The sequence below is a fragment of the Hippoglossus stenolepis genome, chromosome 6 (assembly GCF_022539355.2).
Source record: "Hippoglossus stenolepis isolate QCI-W04-F060 chromosome 6, HSTE1.2, whole genome shotgun sequence".
In the NCBI taxonomy this organism is placed as follows: Eukaryota; Metazoa; Chordata; class Actinopteri; order Pleuronectiformes; family Pleuronectidae; genus Hippoglossus; species Hippoglossus stenolepis.
Window position 1 is genome coordinate 8,586,144 of NC_061488.1, and position 26,288 is coordinate 8,612,431.

A 26,288-nucleotide genomic window follows, 5' to 3' on the forward strand; every position below is an offset into this window, starting at 1 on the left:
ACATTCACTTTGACTCAAGGATTAACTGATTGGCTTGTGGTAGCCAAAGGTCAGAGTTCAAGGTCACGGTGGCCTCACAAACAAGGTCACAGTGACGTGAAATGTATGATGGAAACTGCACTGGTTGGCGGAGGCATAAAACTGCAGTGCGGTATTTGTAGTTATAAAATAAATCTTTCAATTGTTTCATTCCTTACTTTGTCCATTTATATGAACTGACAGTTCCAGCCTGTGTTTCACACTCATCTGTGTTTTTATCTTCTTAAAGCGTGTTGTGAATATAAAAGTCCCACTGATTCTGATTACACTTAGGAGTTGAGCTCTGCATTATGCAGTGGTGAGGGATTAGGCTTTCATGATCTAAATAAGTTGGATTACTCAAAAAATGTCATTTGTAGTGTGTCCACTCTAAATGCTTTAAATCACAGAGCCTGGTTCCCTCTTCGCCATCCTCCTACTCTCTCCTCTCATCTCACTCTGATGATGCATTGATGCACATGACAGTGCTGGTGGGGTATGAATATCCATAGCTGTAACCAATTACTCTGAAAATGCTTAACATAGTGCACTGCTATTTCGAGAGTTTCCTCCTGTAATGCTTTGTGTGTATGCATGTGTGAAAGTGGGAGAGAGGGAGGCTGAGATTGAGGGTCTTAATTCCATCTCTGCTAACACTTTGCTCCACGTGCATCCCTAATCCGCCCGGCCTGTTAAAAGGTGCCGCGCCTCCTCGGAGGGCTGCAGACGACACCTTACTTCCACGAGGTCCATCCCTGCGTCTGTCCTTTCTCTGTTCCACCTGGCGTAAAGGTCTCCGAGGAAGAGGAACCATCACCGTCAGCAGCCATGAATGGCACAGAAGGACTCGACTTTTACGTCCCCATGTCCAACAAGACTGGGGTGGTTCGCAGCCCATTTGATCACCCGCAGTACTACCTGGCCGAGCCCTGGAAGTACTCTCTTCTGGCCGCCTACATGCTATTCCTCATCATCACCGCCTTCCCCATCAACTTCCTCACCCTCTATGTCACCGTGAAACATAGAAAGCTGAGGACCCCTCTGAACTATGTGCTGCTCAACCTGGCGGTGGCCGACCTCTTCATGGTTGTCGGGGGGTTCACGGTCACTCTGTACACGGCCCTGCATGGATATTTCATCTTAGGGGTCAGCGGCTGCAACATTGAAGGATTCTTCGCCACTCTGGGAGGTGAGAGAGAGAACACATAGAAATGGTGTATGTATTCAGCTATGTGGTATGTTTATCATTTTATCCTTTTTAAACCAAACTATTTAAATGTGAACCTGCTCTGTGTTACGTCTCAGGGGAGATCGGCCTCTGGTCTCTGGTGGTTTTGGCCATCGAGCGCTACATTGTGGTCTGTAAGCCGATGACTAACTTCCGCTTTGGGGAAAAACATGCCATCGCCGGGCTGGCCTTCACCTGGATCATGGCCCTGACCTGCGCTGCACCTCCTCTGATGGGATGGTCCCGGTATGTTTCAGTGTCTGCACAACAAAGCACCTGGGAGACTATAGTTCTGTATTCTCCACACTTCCTCTGGCCACAAATATTGTGTGTGATAGTGTTGATGGAAATGCTTAGATTATTATCTCGTGTGGCTGCAGGTACATCCCAGAGGGAATGCAGTGTTCCTGTGGGATCGACTACTACACTCCCAAGCCGGAGATCCACAACACCTCATTCGTCATCTATATGTTTGTCCTCCATTTCTGTATCCCCCTCTTCGTCATCTTCTTCTGCTACGGTCGCCTGCTCTGCACCGTGCGAGCGGTAAGAAAACGCCACTGTCACATTTAATATTAATAATGAGGATGTGAAACCTTGTTTATCCTTGCAGAGAAATTCGTTTTTTCTCTGTCTCTGCCTTGTGGTGCTCTCACCTCCACACGGAGCAGAGACTCTGGAGATGTGAGGGCTTTAATGGCTCAAGGACGCTTCAGGAGGGCAGATCATTGCCAAAATATCAGCTTATACCCAGGTCCTCGAGCTGAAGGGCAGTCTGCCGACTCACTGTGTCACTCTGATGCCCTCATTAATAATAGCACCACCACATTGATAATGTATAAGAAGTGACTTTCTTATGCCTTTCTGTTTCGTAACGGCTCAATCTGTCATTTTGGGGATTTATTATAACATGTTTACCTCCACGAATGAGGTTCTGTTTTTCTCTTTGTTTGTTCGTTTGCCGGATTACGTGAAAAATATATTAAACCAATTTCAATGACACAACCGGAGGAAAAAGCTCATTACATTTCGGTGCAGATCCGGATCAGGGGAGGGAACCAGGAGTTTTTGGGGCGTTTTTCAACATTTTCGTTGATTTTATCAGAGAATAATTTATGGATCTTGTTGAAAGAATGAGTTTGTGCAGTTTGGTGCAGATCCAAATAAAAATCTGGATCTAGTGAATTTAAATGTTTCATAAGGGGACTGTTGGGCCTTAGCGGAGGTTTGGACTCCACTGAGTTGCGTGTGTAACTGGAGCGTTAATGACGAACTCCCACTTTGTTTTACTGCTGATTTTGAAACCATAACAGTCACAAACAAATTTTTTTTACGAGCATTAGAAGACATGACTGCTTTCCTTTGGATTCCATACCCATTGTCCTTTGATTAAAATCTCTGTCTGTTTGTGTTTAATTGTTTTGTTTTAGTGATAGGTTGATCCTTTTGTTTACCTTTACATTAGTATTAGTTACAGTATTAGCAGATTAGTGCTTTTTACGAGTTGAGCTGCATCTGTCTGTGCTCAGGCCGCGGCCCAGCAGCAGGAGTCTGAAACCACCCAGAGGGCGGAGAGAGAGGTGACACGCATGGTCATCGTCATGGTGATCTCCTTCCTGGTGTGCTGGGTGCCCTACGCCACCGTGGCCTGGTACATCTTCGACAATCAGGGGACCGAGTTCGGCCCGGTGTTCATGACGGCTCCCGCCTTCTTCGCAAAGAGTGCTGCTCTGTACAACCCCATCATCTACATCCTGCTGAACAGACAGGTATGTGAGGCACAGATTCCTGGGTTAATTCTTATTAGGTATAAGAGAGAGTGAAAACTACACACTCAAGTACTGTGCTTAAGTACAATTCTAGGCTACTTGTACTTTAAGTGTTTCCATTTAATGCTGCTTCATACTTTTTACAGCACAGCCGCTGCTACTACCACACTACTTATCTGACAGTTGATTTCAGGTTAACATGTTACATTAAAAATATATAATGTGCGTGTAAAAGAAAATGCCTCGTTAATAATTCAAGTGGTGGCACTCAACCTTTTTGGGCTATGAAACATTACTGAAAAATAAGCAGAGTTGGGGCCTCAGTCGAGTTAAGAGACATTTCCCCACTTTGATCTAAACAACTGTTCAAGACTTGATGTACAAGATTAATCCTAATGATTTATCTAAAAATGATATAATGTAAACATTTGTGTAGCAACATATTTTAAAATCAATTTGTAGCAACAAAAGCGCCGATCATCAGTCACAGGGAATTTATATGACATTTTGCTGATTATATATCTCTTCTTCTACATTTTGAAAACAGGACTTTTACATGTAATGGAGTATTTTAACCATGTACTGGTACTTTTACTTAAGTACACCATCTGAACTCTTCTTCTACCACTGATTGAATGTGTATAATAACTGCAGTGGTGCAAAGTACATTTACTTCGTTACTGTGTTGAAGCACATGTTTCATGTATCTGTACTTTACACAAGTCGTATCTCTTCAGCTACTTTTCACTTTTACTCCACCACATACATCAGCAACATTCTACTCCACTACATTTTTACAAAGCTTTGCATGTTCACATTGTCTTGATATATTTTTTAAACATAACATTAGACCCCGCCTCCTGCAGCACCTGAGATAGATTCACTACTGAGACTCAGCCATAATAATATAGTAGTTTAATTAGGGAATAAGCTTCACTCAGCAAGTACTAGTAATGCTTTAAGTACATTTAAAAGCAAGTACTTCCTTGCTTTTACTCAAGTAGAAAGGTTTATATGGAATTTTTACTTGAGGTCATTTTTGTCTATTTGCACTTACATAAAATGTTTGAGTTCTTCCTCCTCGACTGGATAAATGTGACTCTGATCTTTTCTTCCAGTTCAGAAACTGCATGATCACCACGGTGTGCTGTGGAAAGAACCCGTTTGGAGACGATGAGGCTGCCGCCATCTCTAAAACCCAGACTTCATCTGTGTCTACCAGCCAGGTGGCCCCGGCTTGACCTGCCCACACCGCCACCAAACCCCCCCATAGCTCGTCCTCTTCCACGTCCCATCTGTCCCTGCACGACCCTGGGGGACCCTCCACTGCCAAGCAGCCCTGTGTGTTGAATAGGCCAATCCTCTCGACTTACCTCTCCAGGTGTCTCCGGTGCAGTGGCACGGCGACACCTCCACACCGACACACTCAAGAGCCAGCGTGTGTCTTCTCAATCCATTTAATCATGGAACGTGTTCAGCTGGCTTTTATGGAGTTTAACCCGGCACCATGGGGGGGCGGTCTCCGCGTGAAGATCCAACTGAACACATTCCAAGCTCAACACGGCCGCCCCCTCCTCGTAAAAGACACATTATTAAAGAAAATCTACTACAAATGAATACACACCGCATGATTTAATCATTTCTCACTCAAGTTACAGCTATAGATCCTCCCCAAATTCCCGCTTTCAACAATCAACTTCATGTGAATATATCTAGTTGAGATTCGTCATGAATTTGTTTAGGACTCTCGTGTGTTTTTTAAGGCATGAGACAGAAGTGTCCTCCGCTCTCGTTGTGTCTTTTTCTCTTTACGGTGATGACGCTGAGGGGGTTAGTTTGCTCTCAGCATTTACTGAGACATGAGTGTAAACAGATGGACCTGGAGAGAGCTTCTGCAGGGAGAAAACGCCTCCTGCAACAGACTGGATGTGTGTGTGTGTGTGTGTGTGTGTGTGTGTGTGTGTGTGTGTGTGTGTGTGTGTGTGTGTGCGTTGTGTGTGCGGTGGATGTTTATGTATTCGAGCTGATGTCAGAATGCCAGTGTGTGAATTGAAAGGGATATTGTTTTGTATATTGTGTAAAGGCTAGGATCTTGTGGAAGTTGTTATGTTTCCTGCATTAAAAACAAAGTTGAATGTCTGCATGACTTTTCCTTCTCTCGCTCCATCATGAGAACATTTACAAGCCTCTCTAAGGAATTCCAGATGCTAGGTTGTGGTTTTTTTTACGGGGTAACAGGCCGAATCCTAATGCTTTTCAAATGTCAAAAATCACTGCAATGCTTAAAGAAATGAAGCACTCTGAGACTTGGTACAATAAATGTTGTAATTATTAGACATTTTAAAATTCTAAATACTGCAATTTTATTCCACAAACTCCAACAAGTCATTTGGCATCACAAATACAGTCTCTCCTCGGATTATATTGAGCTCACGTTTTTTCATAAATGTAAATTTCCCTCTTTTAAAATTGGTCAGAATCCGACATGATATTCATCTGTTCACAAGAAACACTGATCGACACTTTCTATACTGATGCAGCTCTTCCCAGTGAACCACATAACATTTGATTTCAGTCACTTATAGCTCTCTCTCTCTCACCTCCTCCTCAACCCATCATCAACCTGCAGAGCACATTGGGACGTAATTGTTCAGAGCACCGATGGGAGCCAGTCGCCCATCTTCACCGATCACACCTGAGAACAGTGCAGGCTTTAGGAAATGAGGAGTTCATCAGGGCCGTTCCTACTCATCCTGATGAACAGGCCACCTGAAAGCATTATAACACATCTATAAATATTGCTATGGACATTATAATACAGTACAGTGCATCATTGGCTCGTTCCCTTCAGAAGAGGGTTCAGTGCGTTAAGATCGCCACCAGGGCTTCCTGTAGCTCCCAGTAACTGTAAAGACATCCAGAAAAAAAAAAAGCCTCATCTCCAAGCTTCTACACATTCCCTCTAAAGTATAGCTGGACTGGAATTCTGCCCGTGTCATGGGGAAATATTTGGGGAAATTGCTCGGTGGTCCCAAATGAAATCAGGAACACCTCGCGAGTGTATAACCCCGGAAGAGGCAGGTTCAAGTCCCTCGCTCTGCCACTTTCCACGCTTGTGAGAGTCTGTGGGAATAACAATGCCGCTCATGAAGGCGGACTCCACAGTGGCCCGAAATTCCCGAGTGACCGTGTGGGTGGGAGAGAGGCAGCTGTGAGCAGGAGAAAGAGATTGGCGAGTAGAGGAGGCTGGCGGGTTCAGGCTTCGCTGCAGCACTCGTAGATGTTGTCCTCCACAAGGGCAATGACCTGCTCGAACTTGTGGTGCAGCTGAGTGCGCCGTGCAGTGGGGTTCGACTCCAGAGCGCTCACCACCTGACCGGGGCGGAGACACAAAAAAGAGAAAGACACAACAAAGATGACTCTCGGTGGCTGTTGAGCATTCATGCATCTATCTATCTATCTGGGAGAGGGAGGAAATCAGCCACCTGCCTGGACATAGAAAGCTGAACGTCAGAGAAGAGGGAGTGAGCAGCAGTGGAACGAGCAGAGTGCTTCAGCCTCTCCTTCACGCATGCCTCCACACCACAAAAGCCTTTGCTCTTCACATATTTACAAAACCCACAACTGCTGTGTTTTTTTTCACGCCCAAATAGTTGTCACCGTGTCAGTGGGATTTATGGGCTCTTAGCGGCAGTGTGCTACCAGGCAGAGCGAACTGAGCCGGGGCGAGAGAATAGGCAATCAGGGGGCCATTCACAGAGCTCTGTGAATCCGAGGCTAAGCCCCTGGCCCACGTCAGTACAGTAGCATGACAGGGGAAAGCAGCTAAACTGAATTATCATGAGGGCGCTCCATTAAGGCACAGTCACCACTGACTAAGCCTCTCCGGAGAATAGTCACAGCAGTGAGGAAACACTGGGGGAGGACAGCCGGGGCTTGTAGCAGCCCAGCTCAAAGTGAAACAGGAGATATGGAACAGCAACTGCCATAAAGCAGGAGGGGGGGTGGATAAAGAGAAGGTAAACAGCTTGTTGTTTGCTTAAAGTAAAAGGTGACGTGTATGTGGGCTGGAAGGAAGGATTGGACGGAGGAGTGATCACATCTGATGTTTTCAACATTTAAAGAGATAAATTGGCTACTTAGTGTAGACACTTGTCCAGACATTTGGTGAGAAGCTATTTATAGTCTAACTCATCTCTCAACATGCACAAGATCTTCCACTGTGATACGTCTCTGATACACATCTGTGAAACTCAATATGGTGAAAGGGACCAACTGAGGGCCAGTTTAAACACGAGTTCATATCTAATCTGGATCTTAGATCAGAGCAACAGGGACGTAGCATAAGAATCTCTCCTCTCACCTGGTGTCTGTATCTTTTGGCATATTTGTAGATTTCTGTCAAGGCCAGGTTGGTGTTGAATTCGTTCCTGTATTTCTGCAGAGGCACACAATAGAGTGTTATGTTAGATTTAAGTTCACAGTAAAAACATGCCTGCGTCAAACACAAAGTAACATTCTTGAGCACTTGACTCACCCGTGACTCCTCAGCCAGGTGAGCGTTCATCTCCTGCTCACTGAGAGGCGCCATTTCCTGTATCTGCCGGTAGTAGCACTGCACCCTCTTCTTATACTCCGGGATCTCCTTGGCATACAGCAGCTTGTTGGTCGGGGAGTCCTGCAAAATAAAACACACGCATTTCAGTCAGGAGACTCGTATCATTGCTTTTAACTAATATTATTCTGGCACGGTGTGGCTCTGCTCATGTGGTGCTCTGGAACAAATCTGAATCAGCTTGTTACAGACAGACCGTGACCTCACATACTCCTTGGCAGAGCCTCAGATCCAAACAGGAACAAATTAAGATAAATTTTCTAAATTCACAAACAACTGAATGCGATCACAGGAGGAAGCTGGCTTCTAAATTTCCTGAAATACTCAGCAGTGTAGCAGGGAAGAGATGTCGGAATGTTCATATGCATCATTTACGAGAGGCAGTTTGATGACTGAACACGTTCTGAAAAAATCGGACTATAAATCTATTTGAGCTTGTGCTATTATTTTCATTTTATGATACTTTACATCAGGGAACAACACTGAACTTTTAATTCACGACATTTGACTGAAAGCTAAAGTAACTAATTAGTTTAAGAATAAAGATTTTAATTGAAAAAAAATGTATGATCATTCTATAAAATATGATTATATTATATATCTTATAATTATAGTAAATAAAGGATTTTAATAAAGGTTGACCAGCTGAAACTTTAAAATGTCTTTTTTCAATGAAATTCCAACTGCAATGTCACTCAGTAAACTCATATCACCCAACAGTGCCCTGAAATTCAATCAAGCTGCACTGCTACACACTCAGAGATATCAGTTTCCTAAATGTGCCAGATTTTTCTCATGAAAATCCATGAATAATTCCCTGGGAATTCCCTCTTCTTCTTTTAATACTTCTTCTACCACTGGTGTCCGAATAAGGAGCTGTTCAGTCATACCGGATATTATTTGTCGATGACTCTGTCTGAACCGGACTAAAACAAGACAATGGAGGGAGGGAACCGTTTCCTTTCCTCACAACAGGAGACTGAAAAAGCCAGAGCTGGAAAAGGAACATTCCAGTCGAAATCATACTCCTTCATACTTCTGCCACTCTCTCCAGAGTCACTTTCAGGCTCTCGCACTGGTGCTCATTCAAGCAAGAAGAAAAGTGGTGGGGCTAAGAGGTAGTGGGCATATTCGAGTTTAAGTGGTGACTACTGTTGCGAGTGGGTGTGTGCAGGTCTTTAGGTGCTCAATGTGTGTGTGTGTGTGTGTGTGTGTGTGTGTGTGTGTGTGTGTGTGTGTGTGCGTGTGTGCGTGTGTGTGTGTGTGTGTGTGTGTGTGTGTGTGCGTGTGTGTGTGTGTGTGTGTGTGTGTGTGTGTGTGTGTGTGAAAGGGACAGAGAAAAGTAGGACAGGGAGAAAGATGAGGAAAAGAGACGGGCGGCCTCAGCTTTTAGCTTCAGTGAATGTGCTTACAGCGCACCTCGCTATTTCTATGTGTCTAGAGTTATTTGTGTCACCTAATGTGTGTTTGTATGTGTGTGTTAAAGGTACTGGGGGGACTGAACGGCTGCGGCCACAGTCGCTCTTTCTGATTCAGGACCCTCTGGCTTCCTGTCCGCAAGGTCACTTCCTGCTGGTCCACCATCTGCCCGGTAACCCCCCTGTGACCCCGTGGCCCTCCATGTCTGCATTTTGCCAGATAAGAAGGTTTCCGTGGAAACAGCGAGAGTTGCTTAGTTTCCCACCTTTCTCTCACCCCTGCTGTGCTCCTGCTAATCCAGATCCCGTACCCTTCACTCCCCTGTCCCGCGGCCATCACACACACTCAAACACAAACAAGCGACTGTGAACACATGAGGGAAATGCAGCGATGTGTCATGTCAGTCTCCTTGGCCTACAGGAGAAAATGTGGCCATATCCTTGAACCTGGTGACTCCACAACACTGTGTGTGTGCAAAGCCAGATGCGACAAGTTAATGAGGAGGCTGCAGACAAACACACACACACTGAGCAAAAACATCTCAGAGCTGTTGGTCCATAGGTACGTTTCCCCCTGCATGCACACGTGAATACTGCTGCTATTTGAGCGCACTGGCTTTGGCACCGAAGAGAGGTATATAAATCAGAGAGTTTCTCTGTGAAAGAGAAGCATTATTTGATGAGTCCTCGACTTCCTCCAGGGAGGAAGCCAGTCAGAGAGAGACAGGAAGCAGAGCGTGCCCAGGGTCACGGTGTCTGAGGGATGAGACGGATTTGTGAGCAGTGACGACATTGACATGCAAGCACACACACACATATACACACACACACACACACACACACACACACACTGAACACACACACACTGAACACACACACACGCACACAAGGCAGGCATAGACAGGCGTACACATGCACGCCCGAGAATACACACTTGCACACACAAACTCGCTCACAGCACCAAAAAGGGATCCCTGGTGCTCATGACCTTGGATCAGCCGACTGGGCTGAAATAACATGAGCAGAAGTAGATGGAGCTGACAGTCTGAAGGCTTTGGGATGAAGGTTCACAGGGGGACTAGGTGTGTGTGTGTGTGTGTGTTACACACATACAGGCAGAAATACAGAGAGATGGATGGACACAGATATATAACCCATCATGTATTTAATATTTAATAATATAGGTAAATATAAAAGTGATAATAATAATAACAGTGTGACGGATCAGAGGTTGTCATGTTGTGGCACACCCCCGCCCAGGGGAGCGAGGGAAACGGATGATATATACGTGGGAAGTAAACATCCATAAATCCCTGAGAAATCCAATAAATAAAACGTTCCTTTTGACTCCTAAACATGTCTCATCAAGTTTTCTTTGGTATCAAATTAATTCAGTGATAATTATCTATACATCCAACGGTGCAAACAGGAACCGCTGATAGCTAATTTTGACTTCAATTGAAGACAAAAGAATAATGAGGGGGTTGTCCAAAGAAAGCCCCTGATCAGACAGACAGACTCACCTTGCCGAGCTGCAGGTCAGAAATGGAGCAGGCGTCGATGAAAGCCTGGGCGATGACAGACAGACAGGCATCCATGTGATCCGTCTTATCAATGTCAAACACAAACTGGGGATTCTTCAGGATGTTCACCCAGAAACGCAGAGGTAAACTGCACAGAGGGGGGGAGAGATAAAGCCTTTTTTTAAAGCCTTGCACAAACAGTGAGGTACCCAAAGGGGGCCTTTAAGCATTGGGTTAAGTCGTCTACCTGTTGGTTTTCCAGATGTGCAGGGTGTCTGGGTCTGTGATTCCCCGTTTGTCAGCCTGTTCCTCCAGGAAGTCAAAGAAATATTTGATAGCCAGAGGGGGGCGCTCCGGAGGGATGCTAAGGATGGCTTGGAAGAGGTCATCCAAGAACTTCTGAAGAGTTCCCTGTGGAGATAAAGGGAGAAAGGCGGCTCACACACACTTGCACACAGTGACACGGTTTAACGTGATGTAGGAATGCCTAGAAGGCTCCTGAGGTTAATATGGGCGATATAAAGATGACATAGAACAAGGAGATAGATATCTAGCTGTGTCTAAAGTCTGTTTGCAGCCTCTTATTTCTACTCACCTTGGTAGACAGCAGGCGTGTCAGGTAGATTTCAGGCAGGACTTTCTTGCGATGACTCTGTCTGTGTGACCTCCTGTTGTCCGATAGATCATCGTGAGGTAGGACCTGGAACACAACAGATGCCGAAGGTCAACATACTGTACACAGGGTGAAGCAATAAACTCCCACAAGTACCCAAATGAATGCTCCATTGTCTCTGCAGTCTCAGACGTCTGAGGGGGTTTTCATTGTCTCATGCATTAGACACATGATCCAGAAACAACATCAGGGTATTTTGAAACATACAGAATAGAGGAAGTGGTTGGGTATGGGAATTTTTTTTGGCTGTGTACAGGATCATGTCTCTAACTTGCTCATACAGGTCTAAATACGGTCTAGGGAAGAATAAGGAGACAAATTCCAGCCAATTGTGTCTCAAAAACGGATAACAGAACTGTCCTGTCAAACTAACTAGTCACCCGGCAAATTGTATTCCAAGGAACTCATTATTCTAAAGTCAAAGGGCCCATATCTTAGCTAACGTTTATAAAGGAACTTAAGCGGCATTAGTGCTGTCATGTCCTCTCAGCAGCTTTCATTTTCACCTCCATTCACCCCCATTCTCTCTGTCACCAGCCTGACTAACGCTGCCATGCACAGGAAAAACCCTCTGGCGATAAATTCAGTGAACATTTAACGACGCGTTCCAATTACCTATGATGAGATACTCACCAAATGTACATACTTCTCCGTATCCAGATCTTTGGCTGAGGAGAGGGAGACAAAAAAAGAAACACACAGCATGAAACAATGTGCAATCAGCAAGTTGGAGACCTGAGAGAATGAGAGGAGACAGGAGGGGGGGTGCACAGGGGAGTGTGACACGTACAGGGGAGGAAAAAAACAAGAGCGAGAGTGACAGTGGAGCGAGGGAGATAGAGTACATGCAAGAGGAGAAAGTGATTAAGGTGGACTGTGGGCCGGTAGGGGAGGGGAGCTGTCTGAGAGAATGAAAGAGAAAGATTACGAGTGAAAGGAAAGAGAAAAGAGAGAGATTAGGGGAGACAGACACACAGAGTCTGTGATTGGCTCTGGAGCCGGTGTAATGAGATGGTAATGCTGGGCCAACGCTGGGAAAGAGCATTAAACTGCACTGGTTTATATATAGGTCTGCGCACAAACACACTCATACAAATGCATGAGCAAATATGAGGACGCATGTAGACGCATGTCCAAACTCAAGAACATACGCAGACACAAACACACAAGCAAAAACAAAGACAGGCATGCGTACAAACACACAAATACATGGTGTGTGTTCTCATTACAGGCGGCTCTGCCAGCGATGCTTCTGCCCATCGGGCCTCAGTCCAGACCCTCAGCACTGATCGCAGGCAGGCAGGACAGTGTTTTATATTAGCCAGGGAGCACTACACTTTCATAACACCCCCCTGACGCTTTGAAGCCGGAGCCAGGTTTGGAGCACATAAGCCTATTTTTGGCGCAGTATGAATGAGAGCAGAGGCTCTGATGGACAGAGCCGCAGCAGAACTGAGCTCTGGGCTGGTACTGATTATGTAAGGTAGACCTTAGACAGCAACCGGACAAGCCCATTAAAGGCTGCATGTAAACTAATCTGTCAACAGGCAGAGAAGTCATTATATTACAGCTTGAGGCTGGACAATGGGCCAACTTTTGTTTTTTCCCCACAAGCTGACATTTGCTAATGGAATACATCTATAACACAGAAAAAAGAGTTCTGACTGAGGCAGCAGCATGACTCCTGTGTGAGGCAGGGGAGTATGTGTTGTGATTTATGAGGTGGGAGTGTGTTTAGATGGCCGCTGTGTCTTTTGGGAAAGGGAGGGTGTGTGATTTCATACGTGTTTACATGAGCGTATCGTGTTCTTGTGATCAACTGAGCGTGTGCTGTTTCCTGCGATCCAGCAAGTGCGTGTATTTATCCAAGTGTGGGTGAGATTGGGTGACAAAGCGACAGGGAGTGGGTGTGTTCGAAGGTGATGTACCTCTCCCCAGGGTGTTCTCTTTCTTGTCTTTCATGCTCATGGCTAGTGATGCCCCCTCCGGGATCTGTGAAGATAGAGAGGAAGGAAGAGGAGGAGGGCGATGGGATGGGAGAAGACATAGGGCACAGGGTCAAGGGTGAGCCAGGGTGCACCAGAACAGCATCATTAAGCATGCCCTCAAGGGGAGTGCGGTGTTGAGAGGTGCATATGTTGGTTTGAACACATGTGTGTTGGTCTCGCGTGTATCCAGGGTGGTGGCGAGTCTGCCTGAGCCTGGCTGAACTCATTAAAGTCAACTCCTAGTGAAACGGATTTAACAGCCTCGCCAGTGAACCCAGACTGTTAGTACAAGCTGCAGCTCGCTGCTTTCACAGCTCCGTCCCCACGGCTCAGCGAAAACTAAACAGAGCACTTAACAAGTACAGGTACAAGGTCAAAGGTCGAGGGGCACTGAACTTCTGCTTACTCATGCACAAATGAATGCAGACATAAGCAAACACACAGGCACAAAAAGATATTCTTAATGGAATACCACCACATGACATTTCTTCTTGTTGGCAAGTTTGAGACACTTCAGTGGCCCTGTCTTACAAAACTGTTGTCAAGAAGGATGCACATGGTAGTTGCAGGTTTCACACTGATGAAATGCAGTTTTTCTGTCGAGCTGTCAATAGCAAATGTCGATTGTCTTAAATTGAGACGTGTTCGGACACATTGTTGGAGTATTGCTGTCTTAAGGAAGCAGAAACAGAGCCCAAGATGTTTATATCCTTATCTATCATGCAACACCATCACAGAGGCATCTGATTGGTCTCGAATAAATTCTGCAGCATGACAATGAGCCACAGCACACAGCCGGAGGCAAAAAGAACCATCTTCAGAAACATTGACAATGCAATAGATTTTCTGCCCCCCAGAGAGCCCGGATCATTATGGAGTCAGTCTGGGATCACACGAAGAGATAGAAGAAACTAAATTTATACCTTGAATGTACAGTGCCTCATAAGACTCTCTGTATTTTGTATAAAGTTAACTCATAAATAAAACATTCTATTGTGTGCCTGACACACCCAATATCAGAGTAAATAGATATGGCTCATTAGGGATCTCTTTGGCAGTTTTTTAAAGTGATGTCTTCTCATCCCACCTTTGATTCGTACAATTTAGATGATTTACACACTAGTGAAAACATCACTAGGATTATTTTTTATATTATATTATTATTATATTTATTATATATATTCATGCATCACTGTCATCTTACACACTGAACCTTTAAAGTCCAAATTCAGACTCTTCATAACAACAGTTTGAATGCAGCAGCTTTGCGTCAGCTTCAATAAATGACCTGTACAATGCTATTATAAAGAGAAACACAGTTTAACAGTGAACACAAACATGGCCTTGAAACACTTTCAGCAAACTGTAGCAGAGTGAACCCTCCACGCATGAACAGCCAATGACACCATTTACAGTGATATCCCACCTTCAACATAATATCAGGGATTTACAGGTACACTCACACACACACACACACACACACACACACACACACACACACACACACACACACACACACACACACACACATACACACCAGGTAATGGCAGACTGTGTTGAGCTTCTTTCGTCCGTCCTCCATCACTGTAGAATTATCCAGGTCCTGCAGAAGTTTAATTTTGCTGCCGGAGTCAAACCACTCTGGAAGAGAGAGGAGACGAGAGAAGGGAGGGAAGTGATATTAGACAAGTTCATCCGGAATTTGGAAAAGAATATATGTGCGACAGAGGGCAGCTTTCCGTGGCGCGACCTGTGGAAATATTCTGCGGCCATTAATCAAATCAGCTCTGCAGGCTCCACAGCCTTTGAAAGCAATAACTCTTTGTGATTATGACTGTACACTCTCCTCGATGGATTCTGTCATTTGTTATATTGCAGCCTCAGGTTGGTTGAGCTTCATGAGGGGAATTGACCTTTTGCAAAGGAGATTACTATATCTGGGAGGGTTGGGGAGGGGAGAGGATGGAAATAATCAGAGAAAATGTGCTCTTACCCAGGTCTACATCTTCGGCTCGGGGCCACTGGGAGAATGGCAGGTTTTTATAAAAGGCTTCAAGGATTTTTTCCTTCACCTGGCAGATTGTGTCTGTGTTCATGACCCTGACAGGTAGCGAGTCCATGCCACAGCCCTGGAAGGACACATTCATGTTCTGCAAGAGCAAAGGAAACACAAAAATTAGCGGGTTTGTATTGCAGCCAACTTTCTAGCAGTCAACTTAATAGAATTTGTAAGTTTGACATTGACCTCTGAGCTCTGCTAAGAAAAAAGTGAGGGTGTGAAAGATGGAGCAAGAGTAAGTGAGTTATCAGACCTGTGGCTTGGCCTCAATGTTCTCACGGAGCAGCCACTCCTCATTAAGGGTGTAGCGGGCCTTCCCTGTGATGGCATCTATGGATCCCTTGTTGATCTGCTGCTTGATTGCACACAGCAGCAGGAAGAACGGCTCACCCACTGTCTCCTGTGAGCAATTGAGTCCAGATTCAGAGCTGTGGCGCTTCATTGTAATGACTTCCGCAGAGGAGTTTTCCCCCCTGTTCGTTGTTTGGTTTGTAAGAAGGATTATATAGAAATTACTGGACAAATCACTATGAAACTAAGTGAAAGGATGTGGGTTGTATCAGGGAAGAAATCCATTCAGTTTTGGTGCGGCTCCGTATCAGGGGGTTGAACCAAGAATTTTTTTTCTCTCTCTTCAACATAGTGAGATAAGACATTTTCCTTTATGGATCTTAATAAAAAAAATTGACACATGTAGGGGAAATATGTGCAAATTGATGAAAATCCAAATCTGGTGAATCTAAATGTGGTTGTATAAGGGGGGTATTCACAAATCTATCTCATTACATTGCAGAACCTTCCTCTTTCTTATCCTCACCTTGAGGTAGCTGTACATGCAGATGGACATCCAGTTGGTCAGCATTTTCTCCACAACCGACTCCGTGCGGCGCAGCATCAGTTTGGGGTTCTTAGACGCCGAAGCATCAATCAGGTCCACCAGCAAATCCTTCATTATGCTGGTGTAGTACTCCAGTTTACCATGGAGGGCGATGGTGAGCAGAGACGCTAGGCTGCATCTGAAGGATGAAAAAACAGATTAGCACAGCAGACGGATGAGCAAAAACATACTCCTGCAAACATGGCCCCGTCAGCATGTGGTCAGTGGTGAAAAAAAATGATACCTACATTACAGAAACAACAACAAGGTTCCTCCTCCCAGCACCTATGACTGCAGAGCCAAATAAAGCCCTCATCTAATGCAGGGAGTGTCCGGGTGACTAAAACCAGAGGTGCAGGGGATTTCCCTAACAAAGCCCCTTTAATCCAGGAGAGAGAGGCTACATCATTCAGTAAGTGCTGACTATGAGCTGCACCAGGGATGTGGTCTCGTCTCTGGAATTTCTCTCATTCTCCACAATGACTGGCTAGTTTCAGGACCATAACAGCACTGTGGGGCGGCTACGGTGACAGATGACCAAGTACACACAAAGGCAGAGTAAGTGATGCTGTTATGATGTAAACAGCTGCCATAGACACAATCTTACAGACTTGTATCAATGCAATATAACAGTTTTACAAAAAAAAATTCCATCCATCCATCTATTGCTTTCTGTTTATCCAGCCAAGTGGGGTATTCCAGTCATCTCTCTCCCTAGCCACGCTTTCCAGCAGGGGATCCTGAGGTGTTCCCAGGCCAGATGGGATTTGTAATCCCTCCAGTCAGTTCTGGGTCGTCCTTGTGTCTCCTCCCGGTTGGGTGTCCCGGTAAACAGATAAATAAATTCTCCTTGCTCTACAGCCGCTAAAGGCTCCCACTATGTTCACTGGCTATATGCTAACTGTGTGTCTGACATTTGGTGTTGACCAAGATAGCACAGGGAGCTTTTTCAGAGCTTTCTTTTGGTTGATGATTCTCTGTGGGTTCATCAGCACATGACACATCTTTCACATAACATGTTATCAGCTAGAGGCTGGGTACACCCTGGACAGGTCGTTGGCATATCACAGGGCCAACATACAGACACAAATAATTATTCACTCTCACAGTCACACCTAAGGTAAATTTAGAGACTCTGCATGTCGTTGGACCGTGGGAGGAAGTCAGAGTACCAGGAGAAAACCCACGGAGACACGGGAAGAAAATGCAAACGGCACACAGAAAGACCGTAGAAAAACTGGCATCCAAACTGAGAATATTCTTGCTGTGAGGAGACTACAACCATTGTGAATATAAAACTATTAATTATAGCAACTTAAAAACACCTCAATGAAACGATACCACCACTAACTCAAGTCTCAAAAATGGTGTTGAATCAACATCTTTCTCACAAAAGTCACTCAGTTGAATAAATTCCACAGATTTAATGAGCATACAGTGAATTATTTGAACCTGTTACCTGTCTCGTATGGCAAAGTCCTTCTGCTGTTCCAGGGCGTGGACAAATGTGACCAGGAAGTGCTTGTTGTTGAGAAGAGTGGAGAACATGGTGATGCCCTCCTCAACGTTGGGCTTTGTTGTGTTGGTGGACTGATGACAGACGGGTGAAACAGTTATTTCTCTGCACAATTTCACCAAAATCGCATTACACACCTGCTGCACACTCGCTAATCTACTTCACCACCTCCCGTCTTGTGCGACCTGTCGAGTGAACACTTCATCTTGCTACCGTAGCTCTTCTTTCTGCTGCTTTGGGCACATCCTTCTCCCTGGGTCTCGCTACAGTATCTGTATCTCGTGCTGCGGTCCCTGACTGTGTTTGATTGTCTCTAAATGTGCCGAGTCGGCTTAATGAGTATGGCCTATCTATGGGTGCAACTAAGCAGCAGTGAGATGGAGTCTTCCCTCTGGACTGCAGCCATATGGTGTGGTTTGCAGCCTGACAGAAGGAGAACAGGGGTGTCCATTAAGATAAATGCCCGCCTATGAGATTTATTTGCTGTGACCTGGAAAACACTTCCTGGGAAGACGATGTGGATCCAAGGCACTTCATCACCGTTAGACAGACTCCCCCGGCTGCCGACCCAAAAGTAGCACTACAATCGTTACTTTCTCTCTTTCTATTGTGCGCACACACACACACACACACACACACACACACACACACACACACACGTTCACATCATCCACATTATGGAGTGAAAGTGCACGCTCCCTCTCCCACGCTCCCCTCATACAATGGCTCTCACTACCGTCACACACACGCACACACACACTAGAGATGGGTTTCAATGAAACGCACACAATTTGGTCGAATTGGGTCCAGTGAGAAGTGTGTCAACAACCTGCCATCAACTCCGTGGGCAGCGTGTTTGACAAGCTCAACATTTTTTGTGCGTCCCCCTCACTTGACTCCACTGAATGACATGCGTAAGTGTTCAAATAAACACATGGGAGGGCACACAAACACATAGTGAGACATGGTACTTATTATAACAAGCCCATAAAGGCAAAAATGCCGAATATGCCTTTCTGTTCTCGCCATCAAGTACGAGCTCACCACAAAGCCTTAACAAGCTTCAGTGTGACCCAGTTGAGAAACAAGGGAGTGAAAAAGGAGCCAATTCAAGGCACTCGCGCACAAGAAAGAGCAACGTAACCTATCATCCTAATGGCTTAACCCCTCACCTTCCAGTCCTGCAGCAGTGGGTGGGTCTCCGGCAGCACTCGAGGGCCCAGAGCATCAGTCTCGTAGACAGGCTGGACAAGACTCTTCTCGTAATCAGAGCACATCTGAAACACACATAAATAAACACAGAGAGAACTGTAACACAATGTCAGCTCTCGTTATAGACACAGGAAAGGTAGAGTAAAAACTTGATAGACAGGGGAAATATAAAAAGTGCTGGCCTTGAGAGTTTGGCCGTAAATTTGCAGTTTGGAACCAAAGGGAAGAATTTTCTTCAGAGAGGCCTTGAACATGGGCCCTGACTGACCATGAAAAGGAAACATGACACCGTGACACAACACGTCATGAGCCTTAAAGGCTTTAGAGACAAACTGACTCGCAGCCAAGAGGCAGCCTTTCAGTGCACTCTGTCATTTCTGAACAGCTACATTTGGCTTGTATTTCATCTTTGTCTGAGTAAGTGTCTAACACTGCTATGTGTGTGTGTGTGTGTGTGTAATCTAAGAGAACCAGAAGCTCATTGAAAAAAAGGAGGGTGCAGAGTCGGGTTGCTGTCTTAGCAGAAAAACTATGGAGAGAGAGCGGAAGCAGAGATGCTTAAATTTATGTTTCCCTCTTTGCAGCTTTTCAACACTCTCCCCTCTCACTTCCTTCAAAAGCCAAAACGTTGTCCAGTGCAACAAACCAGCGAGGCTACCGTTGCACAAGAGTCTGTACACTTGCAAAACTGTGTGAGTGGAGTAAAGTGTGTTTTGAGAAATCAGGGGGAAAGTTTCCTTGACTTAGCGCCCATCATTGTTCTGTCTCCTTGAGAGTCCATGCCTGTGGTTGGTAGACAAAAGCCCGCTGAGTGGTGTTCGTCTGTGCCGGTGGAAAAAATAGACCCACAGTCTACCTTCATAGTGCTGCACATTAGAAAAAATGCTTACCTATGGAGAACACATTAACTCTCCAGCAGGGGGCCAGACTGAGCTTCACTTAGCTTGACATATACTCTATGTTTAGAAAAAGTTCCAAGGTGAATTTTTATGCTAAGTATGACAAGCGGTGGGAGAAGTGAAATGGGACATGTGGGTGGGGGAAAAAAATTAAAACCCCATTGAGAAAAATGGCATTGTCAGTCCACCAGTTAGATCAGATAGCGGGTAAAAATATTTGTTCTCACCTTGGGGAAGAACGTGCGTGTGACAAACTGTTTGTACTCCAGAAATGGGATGCCCTGGCTGCGATTCAACTCCTTGGTTAGGTCTGTCATGTCTGTCTGCAGCTCTGCAAAGCCTGAAAGGATAAAAAAAAACAAGACCAAATAGTGAATCAATCTCGGGACTTTTGTCAAACCACAGTTGTTTATTGTATCTGGTTCATCATGCTTCATTTGTTGCTAAGCAAAATGAGTCAGGAATGTGTTTCGCAGGCTAATGCAACATCCATCGAATTTCTCCCAGGCTACTTTGGGATCTGAAAGATATTTTAGAAGAAACGTGGAATCAGATCATTTCATTTCCTCGACCTGGTGCTCTGTAATAAATACGCCAAACACTAATCCTTTCATTTTTTCTCTCTCTCTTGCTTTCTGTTTGCCAGATTGAGCAGCTCAGCACAGCATACAGGCAAATATTTACCAAACGACAAGCAGAGCAGCGAAATCCAGACTGAGGCCTTCATCCAAAACATGTGTGCAGGCTAAAGTTTTACATGCAGAAACAGTATCAGCATGTCCAGACACTGACTTCTTTAATCTGCATGCTAATATTGTATCCACTTAATTGGATAGCATGTTTTCTGGGAGGATAATGTTGCCTCCTAATGAGATGCTGGAGATCCCTTTATGGGGAAGTGCTTCCTGTTGCAGGATGAGAGACGTATTTAGGTTACAAAACCGGTTTCTTCAGACTGTGTTTGACCAGGAAGAAGGGATTTCAAACATATTTCATTACTTCTCCCGGTTATTTATCGTCCTGCTCACACACAGAGGACACCTCGTCCTCTAAACCGTCAGCTCCCAATTAGCTGGAACAGGCTTGAATACCAGAATCTCCCCTCTGCCTCACTATTCATACTTCTACCAAAACACTCCCGTTCCTGTAACCTGGAATATGTCAATTTCCCATTGTTTCCCACTCCCCCGTTCATTTGCTTTTTACACATCTTTCTTCTGCGCAGAACTATGGCATTCATTGAGCACACTTACCCTGAACTCGGCCACAAATCTATCCTTGTCATCTGACTAAATAACCGCTCCTCTCCTCCTCCTCTCCCTCCCACGCTTCTGCTTCTCCTCGTACTCACAATCCTGACTCCCACTCCTATCGCCCTCTCCCTCCATTTCTTTCTCTCTATCTGTCCCCTCTATCTCTACGCCATAAATCTGGGTGCTTGGACGTGCAGTGGCCTTCACACGGCTTCACTCTGATGGACTAGACACCCACACACACAGAAAGACACAGGGAACTAACCACACACACAAACACACAGGCCTCGTTACTTATAGGTTAGACACAACAGAGACGATGTGGCGATGAGTGTGTCTGTGTGCGGCTGATCATTTGTCACACTCTGTATTTTAGAAGTCATGCTGACTAGGCACAAATCGGTCAACTGTTGTATCTCTCTCCCACCACAGACAAGAAAAATAACCAACACACATTTTGCACACGGACGTGCATAAAAAGACAAACACACGCATTTATGTGGACAGAAACAAAACATAATTTGTGGTCTCAACCACAACAATGACAGAGTTGTCACAAAGGAAGTGGGTGTGTGTTCGTGTATTTGTGTGTTTTGGTGTAAAAACACACCTTTACGGATCTCCTCTCTGATCTGGGACTCCATCTCCTCCATTTGCAGCAGCGTCTTCTGCCAGTAGCGTTCCGCCCTTCGACTCTTTGTGCAGTACACTACGAGAGCTGAGGAAAACAAAGACTGTTATAACACTGACAGCTTCCAGTAAATCAGGAAATAATACCGGGATTAGAGACGGCTCAAGAAGCTTTTGAATGAATGAAATTACGCTCAGAAATGGTTTATGAGCCTGTGAAAAAATATGAGCATGGATGTTTGTTTGATTTTGTAGAATCTACCAATGAACAATTTTTGCCAGAAATACACATTTGTGAAAATAGAATATTTGCTTGAATTATTATATAACATATGTATCACACTCTGTATGTTGAAATACACTGGTTATTTCACCAGCAAGGTTACACTCAAAATCTGTGAAGAAAAAAAACTGCTCTGTGAAAAAAAAAAATCAAAGCAGGACAATGTGAGAAAATCCAAATTAGCACCAATCTTCCCCCTGATCCACCTGCCCTGCACAGAGGCACACACGCACGTGCACACACACGCACGCACGCACACACACACACACACACACACACACACACACACACACACACACACACACACACACACACACACACACACACACACACACACACACACACACACACCAACACAAGCAGAGTAGACAGTGAGGGGAACAGTGAGGTCTTTGTGCACCGGGTACTGTTCAGGGATGAAGCAAGTGTAGGAAACGATGACGCCCAAATTCCTTTTATCTGTTCCACATCTGGAACATCCATTGCTGCAGCAGCAGGAGCACATCCATCATCTGGATCATCTACACAACTTACCCACAGTGCACAGCAGCAGCAGCACGCAGCACACAACAATGGATACCACGATGGCCAGCTCACTTCCACCGAGCTGCACCTTGGCGATGGTGTGACGGAAGTTTCCCACTTGCACCTAGAAAGAGAAAGGAAGAAAACAAACTGAAACAAACTAATCTTTTTTTGTCTTAATTGCTTTTCTTCCACAATTCTAACCAAAACCTTAAGTATCTCTCCTCAAGTTTATTTGTGTACAAACCTCGGGAATTTATATGACACAGAACATATGATTTCAGTGGTGAGATTGGTCAATAAAACATCATAACTGCTTACACAGAAACAATGTATTGTAAAAACACTTTCCAGCAGGTATTAGTCATAGGACATGGTTTTCTTTTTCAAGGTCTGTTACTATCAAATATCATGTATTTTTAACTGCCGTCCTCAGCTGAAGGTAGAATGATTGTATGACCATGGATCTTTGGTTGTCAGATTCTAGTCAAATTCTGTCTTTAGTCTTGGAAATTCTAAAATGCACACTATTGTACAGTATTTACTGGATATGTAAAGTATACACAATGTTATTTACAATCCTAACAATACGGCAAATTAGATTCTGAGGGAGACAAAGACATAGACAGCGAGAGGCAGAGGCAAACAGAGCAGTAATGAGGAGAGACGGTAGATGCATTAAGGATTTTCTTTGTACAGTGCAAAAACGCATGTACTGGAACACATGCTAAATGGAAACACAAGCATCTGCACGCATGCACGCATCATTTTTTTCATGGGCACAGGTGCAGACATGGGGGAAAAAAAACCCCCTACACTGTGGATTTTGAAAAATGGTCTCCCTGCTGCAACGAGCTGGAGGAGTCACGCAGTTCAGAGTAACCCAGATGTGACAAGAAAAGGACTTTCACTTCTGCCTTCTGATTAGTCAGCAGGGTCTCTGTGGTGCCTCCCAACATCCTTCCCTCTCCTTCCCCCAATCCAAACATACATAAAAAGAACTATAGAAAGAAGCCTCCAATCCTCAGACCAAATCCCTCTTCCACTGGTCTGCCTCTGAGGGAGAAACTGCCTCACTGGACTCTTTCCTTATTTTCTCATTCCCCTCTTTCTCTTTCTCGTCCAAGGCGTTCATTTATCAGGGAGAGAAGGCGCTCATCCAGAGGCTCCAACATCCAGGCTTGGTTTAATGGAGGGGAAAATGCCATTGTTCCATGTTCCTGTTTCGCTCAGGGTACGAAAAACACCGCTTCCCCACATCCACTTCTGCATCGCAGCCATACTTCAGAGCCAAGCACAGCACAGACATGTAAAAATAGACCTGCCACCGAAAGTAAGCGAAGTAACACAAATGGCCATAAGCTATGCAGCAGCCCAACATGTATGAATTTATTCAAATGAGCCGACAAAAAGGAAAATATACACCCGCTGTGTATTTATGCTCCTGTCAAACGTGCACACAAATCATCCTCACAGGGCTCAGGAAAAGGCAGCCCACCCATTTGTGTTATGGCATCTCATTTGACCCTTGCCCTGCCCTTTGTGTCTTTGCTAATTGCTTGTGTTTTATTCTCAGACATCCTGAAAAACAGACGGGGGCGGGCGGCCACTCGGGCGAGCCTCAGGTACAGAGGGTGAGGGAGAAGAACCTTCCTTCTATTTCTGTGTCAAAGATTAGGAAACGGTTCTTACAGTTCAGCTCGACCGACACACACAGAGAGACTAACATATGTTTCTGAGCTATTTTGCCAAACCTCTCACAGTCTGGCTCATATTTAAATATAGATGAGCGCTCCCCCCCGCTTTAATAAAGTCCTATCACAACAGACCAGAATGGACAACAACAGATGGGAAACGTGGGTAGCGGGAAGAGCGTCTGGTTTTATCAGGACTGTGCAGGGCTCAACCATTTCTTGATTAAGACCTTGAAGAGTTAGGGAGAGAACTTGGAGACCAAATAAAAACACCAGTGAGGACCACTATCCTCTCTATCTCAGAAAACTCGGGTCTCGGTGTGACTAGATAGGTGACGGTGTCGCTGATGGTCGAAGGACTGATAGGGAGGATTAGAGAGATAAAGGGTAAGCGGTAAACATTTCACTGTTCTTTTCTGGCATTGTTCTGCAGATAGTGACGGCTCACCGCCCACTCGAACTGCTGATTCATGGTGGCACGATCGCAGACTAGAGGCTATTCAAAATGCACAGAGAGAGACACACAAACATCACTGGTTGTGCATGCTTGTGCAGATCAAAGCTGTTTCAGTGGATACCACAGATGGTCTGGATTGTGACTAAATGTTTGGCTTGAGTTGCGTATGACAGATGGGTGACATCCTTAATATTAACAGGGTCTATCGAGCAATATTTTCAACATGAGGTTGTGTGTGTGTTTTTGTATTTGCGTTTACCGAGGTGTTTTACATGCTTGCGTATACTCACGGTGACAGGTAGCTCGTTCTCGTTGGAGCTCAGCAGTCCGGTGATAGTGCAGTGAAACAGCTGGTCATTATGGAAGCTGATGTTACAGGGATAGGAGCCAATCATGACAGAGTATTCCTCCGGCAGCAGTTCCAGATCGCTCGGCCCTTTCTGTGCCAGAAATGAACAAAAACAGCCGTCAGTCGGTCAGCGGTAAGAGACCAGAGGGGCCTGCTTTGAACAGGCGCAGATAACATTCATACAGAACAGAGAACAAAGCAGCTACGAGCCATACATACTGTACGAGCACTTACATTCTCGTATACACTCACAAATCTACAGGAATAGAAGCGGAGCCGTGGCAGGCCTGTCACGCAGCTGTCGCGCAGAGGAAGCCAGCAGAAAACCCATCCAGTTTAGGCTAGAGTTCACCTTAAAGCAGCAAACATTCCCGCTGCCTCTCCCATACGGCCAGGCAAGTTTTCTACAAACAAACTTGCTGACAGTCATTCCTGCTGGTACCCAAAATAACATTCTCAGGGCTTCTTACAGGAGCCTGTCGGAATAAGCTGAATGGGCCTCTTTTGCCAATCCGGCTCTGGCCTGTGTCAATCCAAGCCGCGCTTCTCACTGCTAAGAGCGGGGGCTCCCGAGGGATCCGCAGAAGACCCTGATCATGTCACTGTGATGTCATTGACGTAAGGAAAGCTTAGGCTTCGACACTGCAAATCTAAAATAGAAAGCCTGCGTTACAAACTGGGGGCATGGAGTTTAAAAGACACACAGAGGGTTCAATTAAAACTGCATTAAGTTGCCTTACGTACGGGGCCAATATTGTAGCAATATTATTTGTGGAGAGTTGACTGAATCTCAATCCGTGTGTGAATAATCACATTTGTAAATGTGTAAATAATCTGAAAAAATGGATGCTGAGATTTGCGAATTCATACAGCCTATGATGTTAGTGTAATCAGATTTGTAGACGAGTAAAAAAAATCTGTGTACTGAGATTTGTACGTGTCGACGAATCTATAAATACGTACTTAGATATTAGCGGCTGAAAGTGTTTTGAGAGCTTGAGATACAGAAAAGTCCTCAATTACAACTCAGACATGCCTCAGAGTTGGCTGTCATTTTACACGTGATTTTTATTTAACACTTCTGTGGTAGATCTGAAAATGTGCGTGGGGATTTGTCAGTATCCACTTCTGTCCACAATGATTTATTTACCCTAAACTGAGGTATGGCAGTACATATGATAAGTTGGAATTGATACAGAGAAGCTTAGCCAGGAGGAAAAAAGGATGACATTATCTGTCACTTTTCTCAAAGCATTTTGTTAAAAAACAAAAAACTGAAAGGCGGCACAGAAATGCCAAACC

The 26,288-nt window shown here is 45.0% G+C and overlaps 2 protein-coding genes across 2 annotated transcripts in view; one reads left to right on the plus strand and one right to left on the minus strand.

The window, feature by feature from the left end:
- The first annotated feature begins 751 nt into the window (after positions 1-751).
- LOC118111642 (rhodopsin) lies at positions 752-4,931 on the plus strand. The gene is made up of 5 exons (XM_035160404.2): positions 752-1,207; positions 1,324-1,492; positions 1,627-1,792; positions 2,776-3,015; positions 4,134-4,931. The coding sequence occupies exons 1-5, from the start codon at positions 847-849 to the stop codon at positions 4,254-4,256; spliced, it is 1,059 nt and encodes a 352-aa protein (XP_035016295.1). The 5' UTR covers positions 752-846; the 3' UTR covers positions 4,257-4,931.
- Positions 4,932-5,322: 391 nt separating this feature from the next.
- plxnd1 (plexin D1) overlaps positions 5,323-26,288 on the minus strand; it is a 64,515-nt gene continuing 43,549 nt past the window's right edge. The window contains exons 19-36 of the mRNA XM_035160403.1: positions 24,928-25,077; positions 22,496-22,610; positions 21,659-21,766; positions 20,023-20,135; positions 18,857-18,961; positions 17,628-17,758; positions 16,109-16,307; positions 15,545-15,691; positions 15,226-15,382; positions 14,770-14,873; positions 13,173-13,236; positions 11,878-11,912; positions 11,167-11,271; positions 10,819-10,982; positions 10,572-10,719; positions 7,553-7,693; positions 7,379-7,453; positions 5,323-6,387 (exon numbers count right to left, since the gene is read on the minus strand). Of these exons, the coding sequence (XP_035016294.1) occupies positions 6,271-6,387; positions 7,379-7,453; positions 7,553-7,693; positions 10,572-10,719; positions 10,819-10,982; positions 11,167-11,271; positions 11,878-11,912; positions 13,173-13,236; positions 14,770-14,873; positions 15,226-15,382; positions 15,545-15,691; positions 16,109-16,307; positions 17,628-17,758; positions 18,857-18,961; positions 20,023-20,135; positions 21,659-21,766; positions 22,496-22,610; positions 24,928-25,077 (2,178 nt within the window). The 3' untranslated portion in view covers positions 5,323-6,270. The remainder of the gene's footprint in view (positions 6,388-7,378; positions 7,454-7,552; positions 7,694-10,571; positions 10,720-10,818; positions 10,983-11,166; positions 11,272-11,877; positions 11,913-13,172; positions 13,237-14,769; positions 14,874-15,225; positions 15,383-15,544; positions 15,692-16,108; positions 16,308-17,627; positions 17,759-18,856; positions 18,962-20,022; positions 20,136-21,658; positions 21,767-22,495; positions 22,611-24,927; positions 25,078-26,288) is intronic.

Coding starts and splice junctions, on each gene's coding strand:
- LOC118111642 (XM_035160404.2), top strand. CDS start 847: ATGAATGGCACAGAAGGACTCGACTTTTACGTCCCCATGTCCAACAAG. Junction 1,493..1,626: donor CCTCTGATGGGATGGTCCCG/GTATGTTTCAGT, acceptor GTGTGGCTGCAG/GTACATCCCAGAGGGAATGC. Junction 1,793..2,775: donor TGCTCTGCACCGTGCGAGCG/GTAAGAAAACGC, acceptor GTCTGTGCTCAG/GCCGCGGCCCAGCAGCAGGA.